We start from the raw sequence: 23375 nt of genomic DNA, 5'->3' as shown, positions 1-23375 counted from the left end.
TTCGGTTGCCTGGCTTTTGGGGGGGTGGGGAGCGTTTGTTTATATTCTGTCAGAACGATTCTGTCTCATTTCATAAAATAAAAGAGAGTTGAGCTTTTCTGGCAGTGGCAGTCCAGCAAGAAGAAAACAGAGCTCCAGGAATTGGCATTCATTCTAGGTGGTGCTCTGGACTCTGAATTGATTGGCAAGAAGGAGCTGCACGGCATTGTGTTGCTTCGTAGAATGGGAAACAAAAAACAAGGAGAGCCTTGAATGCTCCTTGCCATGAAGAATTACAGGACTTTGTGCAAGGTGACAGCTCTCCTGATGTCACGGCCGAATTCCAGTGTGGGAACTGCAGTTGCAATTGGGTTGGGTTTTTACCGGCTCCACTGAAATCGGTGGGATTTGGCTGTTCACTTCAGTGTAGTCAGGCCGTCACCATCTGCCTGCAGAATTTTGGCCTCCCAAATCGTGGCTCAGCTCACTGGGGTCAGCCATCGCTCTCACCTCGCAGAATGTTTCTGACAGAATTTATCACAAGCCAAACATCGCAAAAGTGCGCTGGTGCTGGAGACCAAGACCATTTTTTCTTACTTGGTTTCCTAAGACACTTTCGTAGCACGTTCGCAGCAGTTCTGTTTTCACGTGTGGCTTTTTGCAGTATTAGGGGTTTTTAGAAACAACTTCTAACACGGAAAGGTGATGCTGAACTTTTTGAGGGCTTTTTTTTTCTGTTTGGTTTTGCCAAATAGATATTTCTCCCTGTTGTGCTAGTTTGTATTATGGTAGCGTTCGGTAACGGTTCCCGCTGTTTTAGGTGCAACGCAAACACAATGCGCAGAGAGAATCCTTGCCCAGAAAACCTGTTTTTATTAGGGCCAAAGGCAGAAATCAATATACATTGTATCGTCAGATAGACTTTACTAGGTTTATTTAAAAAAAACAAAAGCACTTTTTCTGTGTCAGTAGTTTACGGTGTATGCCCCTGTCTGAATATTCTGAAATAGCCTGAATATCAGAATATTTCTGATTCTGTGCCCAACCTGTCATGAGTACAGCCAGTGCGTTTCTGAAATGAGGGGGTTCGTACCCTGGGCAATTTCCGTGAGGAATCCCAGACAGCAGAATTCGAGTGCTTTCCAGACAAGTCTCCTTGGCCCTCTGCCGCTTGCGAGTGGCCCCATCTTAACCTCCAGACATCATGTAAGTGTTTGAAAGTCATCAAATGGCTGATGAGTTAATCGCTAGGGTTGTGATGATGTCTCCCAGCGTGGAGGATTTAGATTAAAGTAGAGAAAGCACCGAGAAGATCATTACAGCGAGGTACAAATGGTGGCTAGTCCTTTTGCATGAATGTAGCATGCAAACAGCATGAAGTGTGAAGGTAACGTGGGTACTCTAAAAATTATTTGAAATAAGGTTTTTAAACATTCAGATCTTAAAATAAAATTCAGGTAAAAGTCTGCATTTGCTTGTATCTTGGTATCAAAGGAGCAGAACTTGACGCCAGCCTCTGAAATATCACGGGACACTCAGAGATGGACCCAGGGCTCTTTACAGAAGTTGCTTTGCTTGAGGACTGCACCGATGGCCCGGCTCGGGGAAACCACGCAGAGTTTTGCACAGCCCTCCTCGTGGGAGCCATCATGTTCTAGCCAAAGCTGTCAGCAGAACTGCTACACCTCTTAAAGCAGAAAGATGTCCAAGACCGTGAACAGACTTTTCCCTGGACCTAGCTCAGACTGTGGAAACATTTTCAGTTGCTATTAAAAAGCATCAAATTACAGACAACAATTTCAAAATCTTTAGGCACTGAGAATAATTTGAGTTTAAGGAACTGCCTAACTGGAATTCCACCCAGTCGTGACTGCCTTTTAAGATCATTGGCAGCAAGAGCCCGTGAACAGGTTTCATGTATTAACTGAGGTAGAATAAATATGCCTTTATTTCCAGCTGCTATTTCAAAGGCTATGGAAATATCAGAAACAAATTGTTAGCCAGCCGTGCCTTAATTACAGTGCTACAAACGTGCTTTCAATGGGGCTGCTATGGGGTGCTGCCTCACGCCGTTCTAGAGAGGTGACTTCCTTGTGCTCTTGAGGTTTGATCTAAGAACTAAGCCATGCTCAGATTAATAGGCTCTCACAAACTTCACCTGGGCTTGGATCCCATACTTAAAATCTTGGTTAATTATAAAAGAAACCCGTGACCAGAATGCCAGGATACAGCCAGGGATGTGTAGGAAACACAGCGTAGCCCACATCAGAGAAAATATTGCAATAACAGTGGTGTGCATGCCTGAATGGTTCGCTCCTGCACGGTAATTACGTGCTGGTTCACATTGTTGTTTTGTGGGGAAAACGTGTTCTTGAACGTCAGGAAATAAATCGGCAGTTTTAATGTGATTTCAAACAGAGTGTGTTTTGACATGAAGTGATTTATTTCAGCTACAGTTTTGCTTATTTAGCTAGCCATGATTAAAACCAGCGTTGCCACAAATATAAAAGTACAGAAATGTGAATGCCAGATAGAAATAGAAATTGCCCCTACGGTTTGTACCGTTATAACAACTTTTGACTGCAAATTTCTTGATTTGGGTGGGAGGAGAGCAGGTACCGCCATTTGGGATACAGGTAGACATCCCAACGCAGCTGTCCCTGTAATCAAACAACAGGCTTTTAATTGGCATTAAAGATTAAGTCGTGTTCCTAATTATAATACCAGTGGGCAAAGCTTGACTGCAGATGAATTTCTGATCTGAAGAGCAAAGATGATGCTTTCCCAACTTACGTTACTGGAAACATACAGAAGAGGAAATCGCGATTAGCGTGCTGCAAGACGTACTAATTGTGGGGTACGTTTCTGTTTTGCTGCCCGTTCGGTCACACGCTCGCCGTCTGTCTCAAAAGCAGTGTCGAGAGGTGTGTTTTCTCATTCCCAGGCTTGCTCATAGCTAGCAGGGCCTGCCGGACGTGGCGGGAGCGTTTGTGAAATCTTATGTAATGAGGGCCTGATTCACACCCCGCTGCCATCCCAGGGAAGATCCCCGGTGCCATCAGCGGGCTTCGGCACGTGGCCAGAGTCTCAGTAACTTCCTTATTTCTCTCTCATACATAGAGGGTATTCGTCAGCTGTACCAAGGCAGATGAGAACATAAATCTCGTCCGCAACTATCTTGTATGAGTTATTTTTCCAAAAGTACATAAATTGTCCCTGTTTCCTCTTACCCAGAGCACCTGGCAAGCTGCTAACTGAAAAACTGAGAAAATGTTGTTTCATTTGTGAGCCAGCTTAAAGAAGCATTCTCCAAATCTTTATTTTTAATCCCTTGATAGAAAACAGAACCAACTGAAACTGGCTGCAGAGAAAATGTGCCCCGTTTTGTTTTGTTTTGTTTTGTTTTGTTTTCTCTGCCTGACTTAGTAATGAAACTGCCAGTTTCCGTTTTCGCCTCTGTAGAATTATATGCCTCTATTTGAAACTTTTCACAAATCAGTCTATTTTCATTCTCCCTCTGCCATAAATTCAATCCATATGTCTTTAAAACATCCTTTCATAGCTTTAACATGGAAAAGGAAGTGGCTTAGGCTCTCTATAGGAGGCTACAGTGTATTTAAAGCAAGCTCTTCTAGTTTGCATGCGTTGCTTCTGTTAGCTCTTAAAGCCTCGATTTCCTAATTATTCAGGTTACAGAGGGCATTGGCAGGGTTTTCTCCATTAACTCGGTGAAGAAGCACAACAGGATCAATCATTCCCTTATCCTCAAAATATCCCGGAAGTTTTTGATGCGGCCCTTGGCTTTGCCACCAAGCAGGATGCAAAGAGGATGTGAAAAGGGTAGGAGAGATTAACTCAGCATAAAATTTTAAAAGAACACATCAAGACAAAAGAAACAAAGCTCGTGCACAATGCGCTGCCATTCTGCAGGCAGGGTTTTGTTTCACAAGAATACACAGCACTTATGTGACACGAGTAAAGTATCTCCGCATCTAAGGCTGAAGCGGGGTCAGAAGGTGAGGGTGGGAAGGAAATGTGGGTCTAAGCTGAAACCTACTGGAGCGGCTGTGCACGGATCAAAGTCGACAAGGAAAAAATACAGGATGCAGCAGGGTAAGAGCACAGGCAGTCGTGGCTATAAGTGTCCTCGTCTGAAATCACGGAAGATTTGGGCCAGGGTGTGCTACTGGAATTGTTGGATAGAGCCGTAATTGAAAATATGGTAGCAACTGAACACAACTGAAAATATGGTAGGGACAAGGGTACAGGAGCACTGGCTGTGTGGGCTGCAGAAGGCTTTCCAGAGTCCACCTGCACAGCGAACGCTGTCCAAAGACGCAGTGTCATGCTGTGTTTCATCAGCTCCACCCCAGGGTGCCACCGGAGGAGGCAGGTCCGCTCTCCCACCCCAGCCTCCATCACATACCCGCGCTCCCCACCTCACATCAGCAATAGAGGTCGTGTTCCCACCCTTCCCTATGTGCCACACAGAGCAATCATGCGGCCAAAGGGCAACAAAATTCAGCTCACTAATTTGAAGAGAAACTATTCAACTGATGGATTTCTGGGACGAAAGCAGGGTAGGCAGGGTTTTTTTGTTGGATCTCTGTGGCACTGACTTGCATCGTGGCTGCAGATGTGCCATGGTTGACCAAAGGTAACAGGTGAAAAAGATGACTGGGGGGAGGTGAACGACTGCCCCTCCTAGAGACTGCCTGCATCTTAATATGAAACCACATCCAGTTTTTTGTAGCATCCGCGTCTTCGTTACTGTTCCCAGCTAATGGCCCAAACGGTCCCTAGTTTGCTGACAACGCAAATGAGCTGTAGGGATACACGCAAAGTAGGATGGGGTCCCAATAACGACGACGCAAACCCGCCTGCAGATCCGTCGTTTCGTTCAGTTACTGAGCATTAATGCTCATGTGTGCAAGGAGATAAAATGGAAGGAGTATGTGTGGGGTAAACGCGTGTGCGCGATGTAATTATCCTTCTAATCTCTGTCTCTCATAGAAGGGTCATTTATAGAGTTGAAAATATATAGTCAACCTCAAAACTCGTGGGCGTAGTTTGGCATATCCCGAGGTTCACACATGTAGAAACCACAGTCTGCACATTTGAAACTGCACGCAGGTTCAAAGAACTTGGCATAGCCCGTGGTTTTGTTTTCGGAGTTGCAGCTACCATTTACCTTAAATGGACTCGAGGTTATCTTCCACACCTCTCAAAATCTGGCCCTTATATCTAGCAATCTGCATACAGCTGTTCAAAAGCAAGCTGTGTGTACACAGCCGGGTTGTTGTATAAACAACATTAGAGGCTTCACTAAAGCTTTTCATGTAGTTTTATCTTAACTGCAATTTGTTTCTAGTTTTTAAAGGCTGTAGAAACATCTAGCCTTACTCCCTAGAGCGTAGTTTCACTGTTTCAGCCATTCCAGTGGTATTTACAGCGCTGTTTGATTTTGTTTGAACTGTTCAAAAGGCCTCAGGTCCTGCAAGAAAGGTGCAAAGGTGTTTCAAGCTCCCTATCACTCCTATCAGTAGAGCGACTTGCTTTCCCCTGCTGTAACTTCACCCATAACAGGACTGTTCTTTGCTCTCATCCCCAGGTGTGCTGTCTCTGCCTGCCTACTTTAGCCCATACAACGATGGCTCTGCGTGCAGCGATGGACGGGCTGATGCTTACGCCCAGCTGGAACTCCGAACTTTAGAGCAGTCTCTGTTGGCAACCTGCGTTGGAAGCATCTCTGAACTGAGTAAGTTTCAGATGTAATTGAACGTGGGATTCTCTCGGTGAAGCAGGAGAGCCAGTCCCTCCGCTATTGAGGTCAGTGGGAGCGTTGCCATTGTTGACAGTGAGCGCAGTATTTGGCTAACGTTGAGTAAGATTTAATTGCCTCGTGGTGCTGTTTATGAAAATCAGGTTGTTTCGTCAGACTGCTTCATATTTAATTCACCTTGGACGCGTGTAAGATGTGGCTTTTCTAGCCTTTTGGTAGTTAGTGGCGTTAGTGCCAACAGAAGATGGACGCTTTTGCCTAGGTGCCTCTGGAGGCTTTCTTGCACATTTATGGAATACAGCAGTGGCACCTCCCTCAGATGGCGAAGAGGGTTCTCTTTGTTAGTGTTTGCGCAGTGGAAATGTCAAGGGTGCCGGATATTCAAGGAAAAGCTTTTTGGTTACTTAAAGAACAAAAAGTGGAGGAAGAAAAAAATCTGAGAGCACTTTGGTGACAAAAACTTCTTCAAAACCTTTTTTTAAATGCTAACCAAATGCAATGTTTCACTCCTAGACTACTCACAAAGCCCCTTTAAAGTAAACGAAAATGATTTGTGTTTTCCCGGTCTACTTTTCCCTTGCAACATTTCTGCTGGCATCGCTTTCTTAGTCTCCACCATCTGCATGCTAATGAATGTCAGGGCCAGCAAGGAGTTTGTGGGTTTCGCCATTTATTTTGCAACCTGCCGTAATTTGAGGTTTTCAAATTCCTTTAACACACCTCTATTTATCCTGGAACACAAGAGAACATTTGTAGCATGGGTTGAAGATTGAATACAGCTTCCTCTCTCTCTTCCCCCGTCCCTGCTTTGGCCAACTTGGTCATTACATCTAGTGAATAGATCTCCTGATACAGTTGCCTACTTTTTTTTTTTTAAATGCTGCTGTACTTTGCCAGAAAAATAAAGAGAGTGAGTGTGCAAAGGAGAAGGAACGTTATTCTGAGCTGAAAATTTGAATTCCAGATGCATTTCTGCTATAACTGCGCAGACTTCTGTGTTGGTACCAACGCTAGAGGATTCATGATGCTCCTGTAAAACGTTTAGAAGCTGGAGAGTCAGGAGCTACTGAAGTGAAGGGCAGAGATATTAGAAAGTTTTTTCATTCTGAAGTGGGTCCTTAAGCTGAATGTAGTGTGCAACAAACGAGTGGCACAGCTTTACATTGCAAACTGAGATTCTTAACACTCCATTGATCTGAACCACCAATAACGTTGTCATGTTTAGACACACAGTAGCTTTGTGGGGGTTCCTCCCTAACTTGGGTAACGCTAGAACCCCGTGGGTTCAGCTGGAGGTTGTTTGGCAAATTCGGTGTATTGCTGTTAGATATAAATGAACAAATAACAACTCCCTAAGAATTTTAGAGGGAGGCGTGACTAATTCGTATGTTCCACGGTGAAGTTCAGGGTTCTCAGGAGCCAGCTTTGCGATGGGGCGACTATTTCAGTTCCATCCTTTCCCAGTATTGTAACTGTAGGCCACAATAGAATAACGTTTCCTGTGAGACTTTTCAGGGCCTGTAAAACATAAAGCAACAGAGGATTCTCCCAAGGAAAAAATAGATCCTAGCTATGTATAGTAATCTATAGTAATCGTTCAGGTCACTGGTATGGTAGTCACACTACTCAAAGATGTAGTGTCTGAAGCCTTTATTGCAAAGCTCTCGAGAGTTTGTAGTGCACCACAATAAATGCAGAGCAAACAGGGTGTGCCCAAAGCAAGCTCATTACACAAAGACCAGCTTTATGTGACTGCAGAGCTGCTGTCTTGGGGTCGTTGCTCTGTGAACTTTTTTAAAAATCTGCAGCCTTACAATCCTTTGCAAGTAGAAACTGTGTAATACAGGTCGCCTTCTTCCAGGCCTCCTCAAGTCCACCAGTCCTCTGACACAGAGGCAGGCTGGCTTGAGTTCAAAGACCAAGAGGACTGAACAGCCTAGAAAGCTCCTGGACTGAGCTTCTCACAAGGCTCAGGGGCAGATGTCTGGCACAGCTTGTGACAGTCAGCATGGTAAAGACTGGCTTTTTAATAAGAGAATCAGGTCTTTTTATTCTGGAGAAACCTCCAGCTAGAGTCAGAATGAGAGAAGCAGACCCCTAAAAGAAGGGATTTCCATGTTGAATATAACATCATTTCTTTGTCATAAGTACCTGGGTAGAAATAATAACCCAACTGAAAGAAATGGGAACAATCTCATACATAAAATGGTGATGCTGGCAATGAGAGTAAACTGTTTGTTACTGGTGTTACTGGTTTTGCCTTGTGAAAGCTATCCTCCCAGGTGGGACATCATACAAAGGTATCGGTAGTTTTTGTAGGCAGGCAAGAAACCGGTACACGTGGTTGGAAAGAGGAGAAAACCAGCATTAAAACAGGATAGAAAAATCACTGTGAAGCTGTTGTTCTGAATGTAGGGTGACTGAGACAAGTTTCATACTATATTTTCTAATTAAAACTTGTTATTTGAAAGAAAGTTAAATTTCCCATACAACAACCTGCAAAGTGGCAGCTTGAGGACAGCTTGCGCCTTTGTGGAGAAAAAGGAATGTGCGCACACAAAGGACGTTTCTCTTAGCTGCGAGAGATTTTATTTAGTTCAAAAAGTGTACTTAAGATGACTGTGGATGAATAGTAAAGGGATGCTTTCGCATTCTTTCTCTTTGTGCAGGTGATTTGGTATCACGAGCAATGCACCACATGCAGTGCTTGAACACCATCCGCCCAGGAATGAGCCCCATTCGGCAAACCCGGCAGCAACAACCCATCTCCTGGTCCCCCGATGCTCTCCACACCCTCTACTACTTCCTACGCTGTCCTCAAATGGAGTCCATGGAGAACCCCAACCTTGACCCTCCAAGAATGACCCTGAACAATGAACGGTATGTCGGAGGTCTCCTTTTATAGAGTAACTGTGTGCGCTTGGGCAGCTCGGGCCACTTTGTGGGATGCTGCCTATCAGGCATCAGTTATTCCTGCAGTCAAGCCAGATTATGTTGTCAGCCTTGCCAAGTTTACGAAGCCTTGGAATTGGACCTGGAAAGTGAGCTGTTTTTTCATGCAGTCTTTCCGAGCAAGGCATATGCTGTGTGCTGCCAGCAAGGCTTGTCTAGAGATGCTGCCAAAAGTATGTGTGGTTGCCTAAAGCAGTAGAGACCTTACCAAAGAAAATGTTACCTTCTGAATAGCACCAATTAACAATTGTCATCATTTTAGGGAAAAGCCATGTCGTTTGCTGGGGAGAGGTTTGACGGGATTTATGGACATCCTTCATAAGGATTAATTCAGTTGATGCTGTGTGTCTGGTATGGAAAGAAATTTATATAGGAAGCCAATAACTACACAGAAAATGCAGCGGGTCTCCCGACCTTCTGCCAGCATCACAACTGACTCTGAAAGTAGATCCATTATTAGAGTGGGTCAGAAATTTTCCAGCGGGATGTTTTTTCTGTTAGAAACCTCCCTGATTTCCTTCCTGCCCAGCTCCTTGGCAGTCTGCCTTCACAGGCTGGTGGCAGCGGAGAGCTGAGGAGCCCTCAGAGCCCTGGCCACAAGTCGAGTTCCTTGACAGGTCAGGCAGCTCCTGCTCCTCAGCTCAAAGACAGACTGATAGCATCCTGCGGGGAGACCCAGGCTTCTCTGGGATTGTTAGGTTTCCCCAGTTTGAAATGCACATCCAATTCTGTATTTATTTCAGAAATCTTGTCTAAATGGGAAGTTCTGGTTTCTGATTAACTTGGTTCAGCATTTACGCTAGCTTACTTTCTGGATTTATTTTAGCCTGCTGGACATCAGGCCGATGGCTCTCTCCTGACCCTTCCCAAAAGCAGCCTGTGGTTGGGCAGTTTCAGAGCATGGTGAGGTGTTGGGAGGTCACATTCACAAAACAAAAAAAGCAAGGTGCTTGTTGGACAGGTGAGCAGGGAAAAGAGAACATCTCTGCAGCTTTGTAAATAACGTGGTTTCTTCTTCCCACCTTGGGCCTTACTGTGCCGAGCCCCAGCTTCTAAAGTTGGTATGAAATCGTGGTAACATACAAAGAACTAATTCTTAAAATTAATTCTAAAAAACCTACAAAAGTTAGCCCTTTCTCTTTTCTTTCTATACTCTTCTGCACATGTGGGATTATTGTGCTTTTTCCTCTGCTCCGTGCTGGGTAGCCTGTTTTGGTTTGTTTTTCTCTTTTATTAAGACACCTGATTGCTCTCAGACTTTGGTGTCTTCAGTTTGCGCATTTCTGATGTGGCAAGTCAACCCCGTCTCATGCAAACCTACGTTGCCCTGCACCAAGCCTGCCAGCTGATTTCAGCAGCCCTAAAGGCTTCTTGTAGCTGCATTCACCACCACTGGAGCTGTGGCTGATGGCTTCATGGCCAGACCTTGGCTAGTCAGGAGTGAGAAGTCCTCTTGAGACTAAGACTAGATTGAACTGTCTCCTTTTAGGGCTCTGGATTTTCAGGCCAGGGTGCAGGAGAAAACACACTGGATGGAAGGCAGCCTCTATAATTTCAGTCTTGGTAAGTTACTTTAGGCTAAGGGAAACTTCAAATGAGGAAAAAAAATACAAAGTTGTCGCTCTTAAGCTGCCTGTTCTGCCATAACATTTTGCACATGGCTGGTCTGCGTAGCTACCTCCACTGGTCGCTTGTTCTCATTTACTCTTGGTTGCTGAACCATCTTTCCGTACTTCATTGTAGCTTGTACTGGACCGACTTCTTTGAGGTCTCAGTCTGGCAGGAGCTCAACTATTTTGCAAAGTAAAAAAAGACTGTCTTTCTGTTTGTCTGATCCTCCCCCCAAATCCTGCCAAAAAGAACAGTCTGTGAGCAGAACTGTAGCATCAGAGGGAATTGATGTACACGTGTGAAGAACCAAGAGGAATTAAGTGAAGTTGAATAAAATAGTAATAGGAAGAGGCATGGCTGCACAACTCGGAGCCTGTTGGTAGTTCTGTTTTTTGGGCTCACTAATCTTAATCATAGAATAATTTAATGTCCTGAGCTGGGAGGGACCCACAAGGACCATCAAGTCCAGCTCCTGTCCCTACACAGGACACCCCAAATTCACACCGGGCTCTGAGGGCCTTGTCCAAATACTTCTTGAATATCATCTGAAATGCCCTACCCAGTGCAAGATGATTTATTTTGCATTTCATGTTAGCACACTGGGCAAAAAAATGAGTTTTCATGGGGCCAGATTCTGTAAAGTTGTACCGCTAGTTCCCACAGTTGTACAGTTGAAGCTGCCAAACAGCTTGTATCAGAAACATAGATTAAGCTTTCTATTTTGTGTTGGGTTCTTTTCAGTACTCTCAGTGTAATGATGTTACTGCAGCTACTTGTTTTGTACACTGAGGATAATAAATGAGTTAAGTCAGGAGTGCAGTTATCTCTCCAATTGCTCCCAAACAATGCTCTTCACATGGTTCACTGGAGGTTTTTTGGAACGCAGACTGCAGTTCTATTCTGTTTTAAAATCCACACTAGATCCTAAAACAGCTGGTGTAAGGGAAATTTCTGCCATTTTTTTTCTGACCAGTACTTAGCTGTAAAGGAAATTAGAGAGGATATATTAAAATGGAGCAAAAACTGACATGAGGGGGAAATTAACAGAACCTGAGGTCTATCGGTTTAAACAATTGGCTTTGAGAAGTCTATGAAAGCTGGAAATAAAATTAATATTGTCCAGTATACCAGAAATGAACATCCAACCCTACCTTTCATTTGTTCCAAGATATATTTGTATATGTCTTACTGTATTGACTCTGCACATGTTATTTAGTGTAGCCAGTGGGATAAATACTGCTAGCAGTGCTTTATCCAGGAGGCAGTTTACTCTTTCCTAGCTTAAGAGGAGAGACGGTTGAGGCTGCGTGTGAGATGCCAGGCTCATGGCATGATAGATGAGGGCACTGATTCACCTAATGTGACTTGGCAGAGCTGTGCAGCCCAGTTTTTTTTCTTCTTTCCAGGGCTGTGCTAAATCAGCTGCAAACTCTGCATTGCTCTTTTGTGCATTTATGCTTTCTCTCTGGAATATACCTGTTATGTGCACTGCAATCCCGCTTTGTCTTCCACTGAAAAAAATCTCAGTCGCAAACAAGGACAGTAACGCTGACCTATTCTGCGTTTGCTTGTGCTTCAGTTTCTAGGCTGCTGTATGAATCTGTCGGTGTTGAACACCAATTCGAAATTTAGCAGAGAGGCTCTTAGAGCTGCAGACTTGCTAAAAACTGACCTTGAGGAGATCTGTGAGCCACGTTGATTCAGTGGAAGGAACTGCAGTTGTTCAGTACACCTAGAGACCTGACAGCCTACTATCCATCTTGCTTGGCATTCTGTTGTCTGTGAGCTTTCCGTGTGTGTCACTGCAATGCAAAGTGCTATGAAAATCATAACACTGTAGGGCCTGGAAGATCTTTACTGTACTTCACTCCAACATGAAGGCAAGCATAGAATTCAGGTTCTGAAACCATGCCTAATGGAGGGTGTCATATGCCATAAAGGGCTTTAAAAATCTAGCCGACCTTCTGGACATATCCTGCAGCAAGCTGTACAAGGTACGAAACATCCACGCTTGCACATAGGTATGCAAGGCACCCCAGTGCAGAGCCAGTTTAAACTCCTATAAGCTGTGTGCCTTCTCCATGGTAAACACCTTGGCAACTGAAGAACTGAGGTGGGTGAACTGTGGAGTCCTGCAGGAATGGGGTGGATGTAGTTGGCTCTCCAGAGCTTGGCAGATAGAGGAGCTTTCTGTTTTGGCCTCCAGCATGTGAACGATTTGGGATACCAATAAATAGAAACTCTGGAAAGTTTGTGGGTTGGTTATATCTGGTTCTGATACTTACCTCCAGGTAAAAGCATTGAAGCAGGAGGAGAGGAGGCAGAATTCGAGAGAAAACACCCAGGTATAGGCAAAACATTTGAAACACGTCCATAGTGAATGCAGCTGGCTGCTGTATGACCAAGCCATGACCCACTTTGAACCCTGAAATGACCGTATTTGCTGCACGGACAGCAAACCATCTGCTCTTTGGTGTCAGGAAGGCCACCTGAGGAAGTGTTTTGCAAATAGAGTGTGCCACTTGTGCAATACTTTGGCAAACTAATTAGACCCTGAGGTGAGAACAAGCTGCTCTACTCAGTAATGATACACCTGACTGCCTGAAGGCTAAGAGCTTGTCTGTGTCCTCAGAGAGCACATCTGTCTGTGTTGCTGCAAAAAAGTGTCTCTGCTGGGCAGTAAGATTTTTAGTGTTTCTCAAAGATCATAGTCTGTATTGTGTCAGAGGTCAGACAATGTAGTTTTGGACCATGAAGAGTCAGCAGACGCGTGGCACTCCCTCTCTCTCTGCTCTGTTTCTGCTCTGGGTTTTTTCCCATTGCTTATGTCAGGCTGGCTGAGCTTGGGAGCACTCTGCCACGGTGTGAGATCATGTCCCAGAGCAGCAGAGCATGTTTGCTGGGATTGTTTGGGATACTGTGACTTGAGAAGGGCCATCCAAAGGTAAACGAAGGTTCTTTCTCCCTTCTTCACTTTTTCCCAAGTGAAATATAAAGCTTTTGTCTTATTTTTAATGCTGTGTCAAGGCAAGAATGCGCTCTCAGTGATACTTAGGGAGTGTTTGTCTGCTCCCCATAGAGCACAAATCGAGGTCGTTATAAGTCTCATTTTACAGCTGGGTGGACCAGTCTACCCTAGGTTAATTGACCTGGCCAGGATAGTGGTCTAGCCTTAAAGCTAGGAATAGACACTATTGACTGCCCTTGTCCTATCTCTTCTTGGTTATCATGTGCGTACAGCATTTAGTGTAGGCAAGTTAACGTGTTAACATGATCTAATACCTAAGATAGGCAAAAAACGTTGGATCCTGCTTCCTTGTGCAGCTGATTATCTGCGTGTCTTTGGTAGGCTGAGCTTCTTCCTCTTCCAGGTACTCTAAAAAAAAAAACAACTATTGTGTTTGCCCATGGTTGTTCTTGTTGGTCTGTAGAACGTTCTAAAAGTAATTCTGGGCTTTTCCATCAGTTCCTGTGGATTCAGCCATGTCAGACCTTTCTGAGCTATCCATGTTGCAGACATGCCAAGTTTTACACATTGTTTGAGTTTGCTGGTGCATTATTTTATTCCAAATGTCAATGAGTGTAAAACAATTTACATCAGCAGAAGCACACAGACCGTACCCAGCTGACTGTCGGTGAAAATCCAGTAAAACGCTCGTGACGTTTCAGAGCTGATATAGGATTTGTCAGCTGCCAACAGTAAAATTTAGGGCTTGCCGATTTGATGGAAATTCACAGCTTTTCAGCTGGAAAAGCTGTGGACACTGCAAGAAGCCAACTGCAGTCACACAGGGGGCCACCTCATAGGGAAAGAGAAAGCTTCATTCTGTTTTCCATGTGCAGGCGTCTAGAAGGCTTGCCTCAGATTTGCTGCTTCTCTAGAGCAGCCTGTTTTGTCATGTGTTTGCAAACAAACCTGGGGACGCTCAGTTTCTCCCTTGTCACATGAAATCCTTCAGAAAGGCTGCTGCTTGTTCTTTCAGCTGGATGGGTGCTTTTATCTGCGAGGTTCAAAAGTGACCTAAAATTTCTTTCTGCTTCGGAGTCCTCCCGTGACATCTGTTACCTTGCGCGATCCAGGGCCCATGGCTAAGCGTGCACAGCATATTTTTCAATAGGGTCAAGCAGGAGAAACAGCCTAGTGCCTACTCTCCTGTGCTGCGTTAGCTGGGCAGGAGGGGGAAGGAGCTGAGCTGTCTACTTGGGTTTTCTCGCTGTGGAGGATTTCCAGCAATGCGTGCTCTGAAACATTATTTATTGGGAAAGGACAAAAAACTCATCTCATGCTGCCAGAAGAAAAGACTGTAGCCCTTCCATGCTATTTTTGAGTGCTATTTGCTAAAATACTATATTCTTCCAATATTTGAGCTATTGATTTAAATCATCATTAGCTAGAACACTTGATATTTTTTGCCTTGTGGCGTATAATCCAAATTTACTCTGGCTAGCATGGAAACCAGAGATGGGTCTAAGCTAATAGTTCCTGATACCGTGTCAAAATCCTGTCCAAGCATCCCTTGACTCAGTGGTGATCAATTTTGCATCTCAGCCTGTTATGCGTTTAGATTCAAATACTCATGCTCACACCAGCCTAAGTAGCGCAGTGGCCGTATGACCTTATTTTATCTGTTATACTTTGTAAAATTCAGTCTGTCCTGATACATCAGAGACATGCCACTGACTTCTAGTGAAAGTAAAACCATCTCCAAGCAGTCTAAGCTTTCCTAGAGCACTACTTTCAAGAGCCTTCTGGCGTAGTTTCCCTATCAAGAGTCTTGCAGTGGTTGAAGCAAATAGAGCCCCCCTGTGCTTTGGCTGTTTCTAAAGCCCCAGCGACCATCTGATGGAGGTGGCTGCCTCTTCATATTTTCTAAATGTCACGTTTTGAAAAAGCATTGCTTTGATCTTATTTAGTACCTTTTTACTTGATGATCTCTAGGTGCACCATTAGAAATCATTAGAGCCTTCAGCTCTTTCCCTTGCGGTTAGCTGCTTTCTTCCCGTTTTCAGAAAACACCTGGCACAACTAAATGGTCATTCTGAAAGTGCTTGAGACAGATGGATCAAATTTATTCAACAATATCAATTAATATTGAAGAGAATACTGACATCCCAGTTATTAATGTGAATTGTCTCCAAAATATCTTGCTCTGTGTTATATGGGCATCCAACTGGCAGAAAAGGAAGGAAAATCAGGAATAACTTGGAGAGCCTGCTGCTGAGACCTGTGCTTGCTTGACCTGCATCCTCAACATCACTGAGAAATATCAGTGCTTTCAGAGCTGGCTGAGTCTTTTCAGGATAAATCTTTTCTCCAGATGGATATTTCCAGACTCTCAGTGATCTGTCATGAGGCTTTTTTCCCCTCTACTCTTTTTAACTGCAGGTTTATGGAATTTTATTAAGTGCCATAGCTACATCATTGTCTGTCTGCTGGATTTATCTGTGGCCTGGCTGTTCCTAATTCAAATTTAATATATTTATGTCTGAATTCTTTTATTTTACAACCCTATCCTATTGTTACCATGCCGCATCAGGAACAGAACTTGATACACTTAGTTCAATGAGCTGTGTCTTTGAAAGGGTCTGCAATAAAATAAGTTCTGGGATCTCTTGTCTGAGAGATCTTAATACCTTTCTCTTCTGTCTACAGCTGCCTCACCAGTCAAGAATAGGTATATAGGAATAATAAAAGTAGACCCTGATTCATTTGCCTTGAGAGAGAATAATGCTGTAATCATACATTCATGTTTAACAGTACAAATATCCACTCAGAGTATCCCTGGAGTCAACAGGGGGATTGCAGAAAGATGTATCAGTGAGCATACTCCAGTCCCACCCCCATGCAATAATGCCATTGATTTTTATTTTTTCCCCCTCGAGCTATTTTGATATAAATATACTGATTAAATATAGGGAAACACAAGAAAGCCTTACACTGAACTGTGCCATTACAGCATTGCTTGTTCAGAGCAGACATAAAAAGGTGTCCCTCTTTGTTTTAAAGAAAAGAAATTTGCTATTGATGAAAGATTAGTTCGGTAGATTTATTGGAAGCATAAGCAGGCTATAAATGGATAAATCAGCTTCCTTCACCAACGCTAAGGAGAGAAGCTGTATTTCTGCCTGTTTCAGTCTTTGACCAGTTAATGTCAGACTCAACTGTGATTTTGAGATGCTCGTTCACAAGGAAGATGGAATGAACAGCCCTGTTTCAGAGGCCAATAAGCTACAATCAACATGTATCTATTGACTAAAATTAACTGTTCACTGGCGGTGCTGTTCCTGACCTTAGGCAGGATTATGTATTTGTTGAGCCCGTACTAAATTGCTAAATAATTATTTTCCACAGTTTTGAGACTTGAGAACATGTATCACTTAACAGGAGGAGTCAGTAGCTTTATCACACTTGTGGTGAGCAACTTTCACCTTCCTGCCCGTTATGGTGACTTCTCGGCACATATTACAGCAGCTACATCTAGCCAGAAAAACCAGGAACGCTTAGAAACTGCTGACTCTTTAACAGGGTCGGATGCTGTGCAAGTGGGACTCCCTTTACATATGTGCTTCTGGTGTCCTAACTGAAAGACCGAAGTGAGATCCAGGGTGAAATATTTGTCATAGATTTTTATTACTCCGTGTCCGTGTGTCCATGCATGTTCTGAGCACCATCACGTTGGGTATGTGAAGTGAATTAAAAACAAGTCACGTTAAAGTCAATAGGTGACAGATAGGAGTTACGATTTGGGTTCCTGGAAATATTCCTGCCTTTGCCTGGCATCATCTATTGAGGTATTTTTAAGTCTTGTAATTTTTTAAATTGTTCCTTTCTTTATAGTTCAAAGATTGCAAAATTGGAATGTGAGGGGTGACCTTGGCAGTAGCGAAGGGAATTAATTGCAGACCCTGAGGATCGAATTCATCCAAGTGTAACTGCTGAACCTGGCAATGCAGTCTACTCTGAATTAGATTTCCCCCCCCTTCCTTTTATGTTGTTTGTATAAACAAACACTGCTCAAATTTTTTTAACTCCGTGTATCTCACACCTGGGACAGGCTGGCCTTTCTCCCATATTACTGGCTGTAAGCAATTTGTAGTGTCGTTGGAGTGTTTCCAAAGTAGCCTCTATCTTCTGATCTTTCAGTACTGGAGCAGGGGCGTGGTACAAACATAGATTATTTAAATTCTCTGCAAAATGGCAAGGAGAAGAATCTCACTGTATACAAAATTAAGCAGCACAGAGCAGACTTCATGGAGAGTAAAGAGACTGCCTTCTTATGCCAGCCTTGGCACACGGGGAAAGCATTATGGGTAAAAAAGAGCATACACAGTGAAACAAAACTTTATGCTAACGGCCGTATGTGAAGCCATGTGCCAAAAAGTCAGGCTTTTAGGCTGTCTTGAAACCTTGCTGCTTCTTATGCCCTGGTTTCCATGGGCAATAGTTAAGGATGGTCTGAGAAGCCTCAGATGTCACAGACACAAGCATCCAGGGGGACAGGTCCCCTGGCAGGTTAGCAATTCCACGTGGGTCTGGGCAACCGGCTGTAGCTGACCCTGGTTTTGAGCAAGGGAGTTTGGACTAAATGATCTCCTGGGGTGCCTTCCAACTGCAGCTGTTCGGTGCTTTTGAGGCCTAATTACAGTGTTTGTCCCTTAAAGTTGATTTACCTTGTCAGCCTGGTAGCTTCCCAGTCATGGAGAGGTATCAGTACGTTGTTTCCTAGAACTGGCCGTTCAGGTGGACCGCAGGCAGCAGTTGATCCTTACCACCTACCTAGAGAAGTAATAAGGCATTTGACAGTCCGTTCTGTCAGTTACGAAACATTTGTTTGAAAAAACACTGTTTTCTGCTTTCATAGGCATTTTACAGTTGCCCTCAGTGCTTGCTGGAAATCACCGGAAAGACTGTCTTTGACCTAAGCCATTTCTAGCAAATGTCCCCTATTTGTAAAACTGTTTGAAAACTAGACAGATCATCTTTGGCTTCTTGTTTAGCAGTGAAGAGATGGCAGCCATTGTGCGTGTGTGTGCGCTACCACCCTGCAATTACTGTAACTACAGCTACAGTAATTACTGTAACTACTGTAAAGATGTCCATGTTGAGTTCTTGGCTTCTGCTCTGAAGTTTCCATCTGTTCAGATAAAAAAGAAGGTGCAAGAAAATGAGAGCCTGGCAGCTTAGCTGCCTGGATTCTCAGGGCTGGTACAAAGAGAAATCTTCAGTGCCTGTAGGCACCCTGTGTTGTGTATTGTTTATTGTTTGCTGGTTTATGATGAGAAGACTAAGAAGCAGCAAGCTAGCATCAAAAATGAAGGAAGAAGAATCCAGTGAAAGTTAAAACAAAACTGATACACCATGTGTTACTAAAAAGGCATTGTAGAAACACAGAAACGAGTAAGACAAGGTCTTCTGGATTCTTTTTCCACCTGTGGCTGCCCATTGAAATAGCAGAGGTCTGACTGAGAGTCTCAGTTTCTCTTCTTGACTCTGGCTGGTTTGCTGTCATTCAATATCAGCCTGTCTCCATTTTTCCTAGTCATAGATCCTTAAAGACAGTATCATGACACCCATGTAGTGCTCTTGTAACTAATACAAGTGAAAAGCAGTAACTTTGGGGATGAAAGGTTCTGAGCATATTGCAAAGAACGATGATGGTAAGAAGCCAACAAGTTTCTTGTTTTTCAGTAATTGCCCTTTCCAATTGAAGTTAATATTATTTCCTATGGGACTAAATTACAGGCCCTCTCTTGCAGAACTTGCCTGTTTCCTGAGGAAGGAGTTAGCTGGTGCTTTAACAAAGGCCATGCTAAACAAAGACGCAATTCTGAGCTTTTGCTGTGCAGCAGCCAGGGCTGGCAGGTTGTTGGGGTTTTTGCTCTTACTGTTCCTGACATCTCCTAACAGAGAACTAAGAGCTAAGCTCTTCTGAAGAGTAAATGTTTCTGGGTGTAATTTATGATAATAGCAACAACCATTCTTTCTCTCTGACCTTGTGGAGATTAGAAACCAAGCTTGTCCAGGGGTAATCCTAGGTTGGTATGTCTCTGCTTTGTTTCCTTTTTAAGGGAGACCCTGGCAGCTCGTGCCTCCTTGTCCCATACCTACGAGTGCACGTACCGCCATGACCTGGTGGTCACGTACGAAGCTAAACTGAACTGTTTTCATCACATGTTTTTACAGTAAATGCTGAACTGACTGTTTTAAAAAGCACGTCTGCTCTGCAGGACAAATCCTGTTCAAATGAGTTGCATGTCTGAGCTGATTCAGCTTCATGGATTCTTCTGGGGCTGAACAACTTTGTGTTGATCCAATGCATGCTGGGCTAACGTGTTTGCTTCGAGAGGAAGGAGGCTGAGCTGTGTTTTGCTCTTACTGCTTATCGGTGTAAATCTGCAGTGATGCTGCTGAAAGGGGTAGTTTCAGTCTGGAGTCAAGCTACTGGGAACTCCAGTTCCACTGAAGAGTTTGTACCTGAATTTTGTTCTTCAGTGGATTAGAAAGTATATTGTAATGGCTAGAGAACAGAGGGGGAAGACAGAACCTGTAAGTTTTTGTTCCTAGGCCTGCTGGAAAACTCTCTGCTGCTGTAAAGAATTCACTCAGCCATTCTTCACCTCTTCGGCTTCCTTCAGAAGTGCAAAAGATCCTTCCAGAGAAACACGGGCTGCTTCTGAGCCAGGTGCTTCAGAATCGATAGGCTTTTTTAGTAGGAAAGGATGAGTTGTCCATGATGCAGCACTGGGGGAAGATAGTTAAGCGAGTTCAGAGGAATATAAGCATATTAGCATGAAATCACAACAGGTCTACTAATGTAACTAATCTAACCTGCTCAGAATGTATCTCGTAATTACATTGCTTCCAGCATCCAGCCTGTGTGTTTAAGAGTTACCTCTGTGCAGCACTGCGCTGTGCCAGGTAGTTGGTGCTCGGTTCCCTGTTGTGGCTGCCAAATTCCTCGGGAAGGATCTCTCTGAAGAGCCGATGCATTAGAACATCACAGAAACATATGTTCCTTAAATGACTTTCCATCTGGGCATCCCATTCTTCCATAAGAAGTTACAATAGTTTAATTAACTCACTTTGGAACCTCTTTTAGTTTGCTAAACTGTCTGTGTTGAGACACTCAATATGCTTAAGGGTAAGTGGCCAAACTAACTTAATCTGACCTGTACACGGGGAAGGGGCGTTTGCCCCGTATAGTGATGTGTTACAGTTTTGGCTATGTGCAGCTTTACTCACATACTCAGGGCTCAGAGGTACCTGATGTGAAGAAAGGCAAATGAAAATGAGTTTATTTCTCAAATAATTTTGTTTCTTCAGTTTTCTTTGAGGTAAAAACTCTGGGAAGAAAGATATCAATTTCCCATGTTTCATAAACATTTTGTTGATTACTCCTCCGTCATGTTTGGAACGCAGAGCACTGGGTGTTGATAGAAAGGTTTACTCGAGCAACAGGTAATGAAGCGTAGAGAAGATTAGTATTTTAAATGAGCTTTTTTCCCTCAACTAGCTGAAAAAAAATTGTGCATGTTCTGCTTGGTGTTAGAGTTGGTGCATGTTTAACTTTGTCATTTTTAACATATCATTCATCAATGCTTCTATGGTTTTAGATCTGCTTTCTGGCAGCAGAATTTTAACGGGGCTGAGAAGAAAAAAAATTCCTTGTAATTCGGTATTAGAAACAAAAATTATCATCTTGTCACGCTAGTCATTAGCGGAGTGGGTAGCTGGAGCTTGAAATTCCTCCGTGCGTTCCTGTAGTAACCACAGTGCTTCACCCTCTGCAATGGTCAAAGTGAAGCAGGTTGGACCTGTTGCAAGAACGGGTTTTAGCTGTGTGTAAGAAAACTCCGTTCTCTTACCCCCCCATTACAGTATTTATCTCATCTAGTAACATAAGGCTATTTAAGTGTGCCCTTTTAGAGAGCAAGATGGAGTAAGAGATAACCTTGATACACAGAGTTGTATGACAGCTGGGTTTTTTAATCTACCTCCTGGTCTGTCCTGCAGATGTCATGGGTACAAACAAGCATTGCTAGTGTCGTGTTCAGTCATTTGCAAACTCAGCATAAAATCTGCAACTCTGTGGTTCAGAGTACATGAGATATAAAACTTGGGTAGGGTAACGAATTGCTTTGTAGGAAAGCATTGCTTATGCCGCTGTGCATGCTGCTGGCCTCCTGTTTGTGCTAGGAGGCTTGGCAGCTGCGTGTGTGGTGGTGTCGAGATTTGACCGTCAGTGCCTTTACCTTTCTCCTTTGCAAGATTCCCCCTACTTCTGGTGCAGAATGGGCATGTGTCTTGAGGAATGGTTGAAGTTACCTGCTAGCTTCTGCAATGCATATGTGGATAACATTGTCCTCCTGGAGAAACTGGGAGAGCGGTTAAGTGACTTAGCTTTATGGGCCGACAGCGTTTGAAAGGCTTGAGACCAGACTTGTCAAAGTTCATGATATTTTGACAGCTATGGCTATTGTCTGCAGCACGCAAATTCATTATAATAGCGGCTCTACAACTCTGGCCTTAGATCTGTGGACCTTTTTCTAAGAGAAACCAACACAGTTATGGTTCAGTAGAGATGTCGGGAGACTACTGATACTGAGGTGGCAAAATCCTCTTAGCTTAACTTTGCGTGTGCCCTGTCTGTATCGTTCTTGATTAGATCAAACTGTTCCCTGCTGAAAAATATCCTGCAGGTATATCCTGAGGTATTGGAACATAATATTATTATTTTAAAATCACTGAAAGTTCATACGCTGTAACAGTCCAAGCAAGAGACTGTTCAGCAGCCGTGCAGGCAGATCTAAGTAACTGTGCTGAAAGCAGAGTTAATAGCTGGAATCTGTGGCATCTGCTGAGAAGGGCTACAGCTCCAAACGTTGAAATTTAATGCATGCGTGCTCTAAATTTAGGATATTTGGAAACGGAAAGAATTTGAGCTTTACCAGTTAAGTCCACTTATCAGAATCCCATAGCTAAGTTCTGCCTGCTGTTTGTAGTGTGCTTAGGTTCATGGATACCCACTGATACGGCCATAAAAATCACGGTGATAGAAGCATAAAGAGTTTGAAACTGTGAGATTACACAATACTAAACACAAAATGGAAGAGTGAGGGGGTTTCTAGTCTGGCATAGAAGGACAGAATTCATCACAACAGTGGTTTTCTTTAAATTTAGGACAATTCTGTTGCTTATATTTCTCATATCTATACACTTACATTACACTATTTATTTAATTATCTAAGGTAAAATGCAAACATACAACTCATTGCGCTTTCCAGTAAAGGACCAAAACGTCTTCGTTCACCACTGGTACCAAACACCTTTGGATGAAACCGCACTCTCTTTTCCTTTCTGCCCAGCAACTCTTCAATATTTTGAGACAAAAACTGAGGAACAAAACAGAAGCTCCTTGGAGATGATGGTGAAATATGTTCAATGAGCAGCTTGCCGTTAGGACAAAGTGATGTTCTCTTGCAAAAATAATAACTAAAAAAATGCCTTGCTGGCATCTATTTCATCCAGCAGTGATGTTGCTCCTCCTAATCTTTCATTAAAGACAGATGTTATGTGTCTTACCTGGCACCGACTTAGGGAGACGACTCCTGCCTGTTCATTCCCAAATGCTACGTCCTGTGGGCTTGATTGCCTTTTATTCAAGAAAATGGACTCTTCAATTTTGGCTGTTTTGTTGAGACTTTCTGTGATTGTAATACAGCAGCCAGAACCGGGATTGTATAATCACACTGTGGGGTGGAGTGGGTACCTGATTTGAGTGCACGCATTACGTTACTGTACCCAAGAGAGCTCCAAAATCCGTTCTTTTCATCTGTACATCTTGGCATGTTCCTCATGCCTTCATGCTAAATTAGTTTCTGGAACTTCTCAGATGCCAGGAATGTGAAAAGCCAAAAGATTACTTAGGTGTTCATTAAGAGGACCCTGACGTCAGCAGCAGGTGAGACTCACGTCATACGACGGCCCTGCTCACGGTGGTGTGGCGTGGCGCTGAAGTGTAACATCAGGCAAGCCATTAGAAAAATAGAA

At 43.6% G+C, this 23375-nt stretch overlaps 1 protein-coding gene across 1 annotated transcript in view; it reads left to right on the top strand.

Annotated features, from left to right (window-relative positions):
* The window catches only part of ABTB2 (ankyrin repeat and BTB domain containing 2), a 135018-nt gene that overhangs the window by 78256 nt on the left and 33387 nt on the right, over window positions 1–23375 (top strand). The window contains exons 2-3 of the mRNA XM_009510603.2: window positions 5591–5737; window positions 8431–8641. Coding sequence (XP_009508898.1) covers window positions 5591–5737; window positions 8431–8641 — 358 coding nt within the window. The remainder of the gene's footprint in view (window positions 1–5590; window positions 5738–8430; window positions 8642–23375) is intronic.

The sequence above is a fragment of the Phalacrocorax carbo genome, chromosome 5 (assembly GCF_963921805.1).
Source record: "Phalacrocorax carbo chromosome 5, bPhaCar2.1, whole genome shotgun sequence".
Lineage (NCBI taxonomy): Eukaryota > Metazoa > Chordata > Aves > Suliformes > Phalacrocoracidae > Phalacrocorax > Phalacrocorax carbo.
The sequence above is the reverse complement of the archived record's forward strand: the minus strand, read 5'-3'. Positions and strand labels throughout refer to the sequence as shown.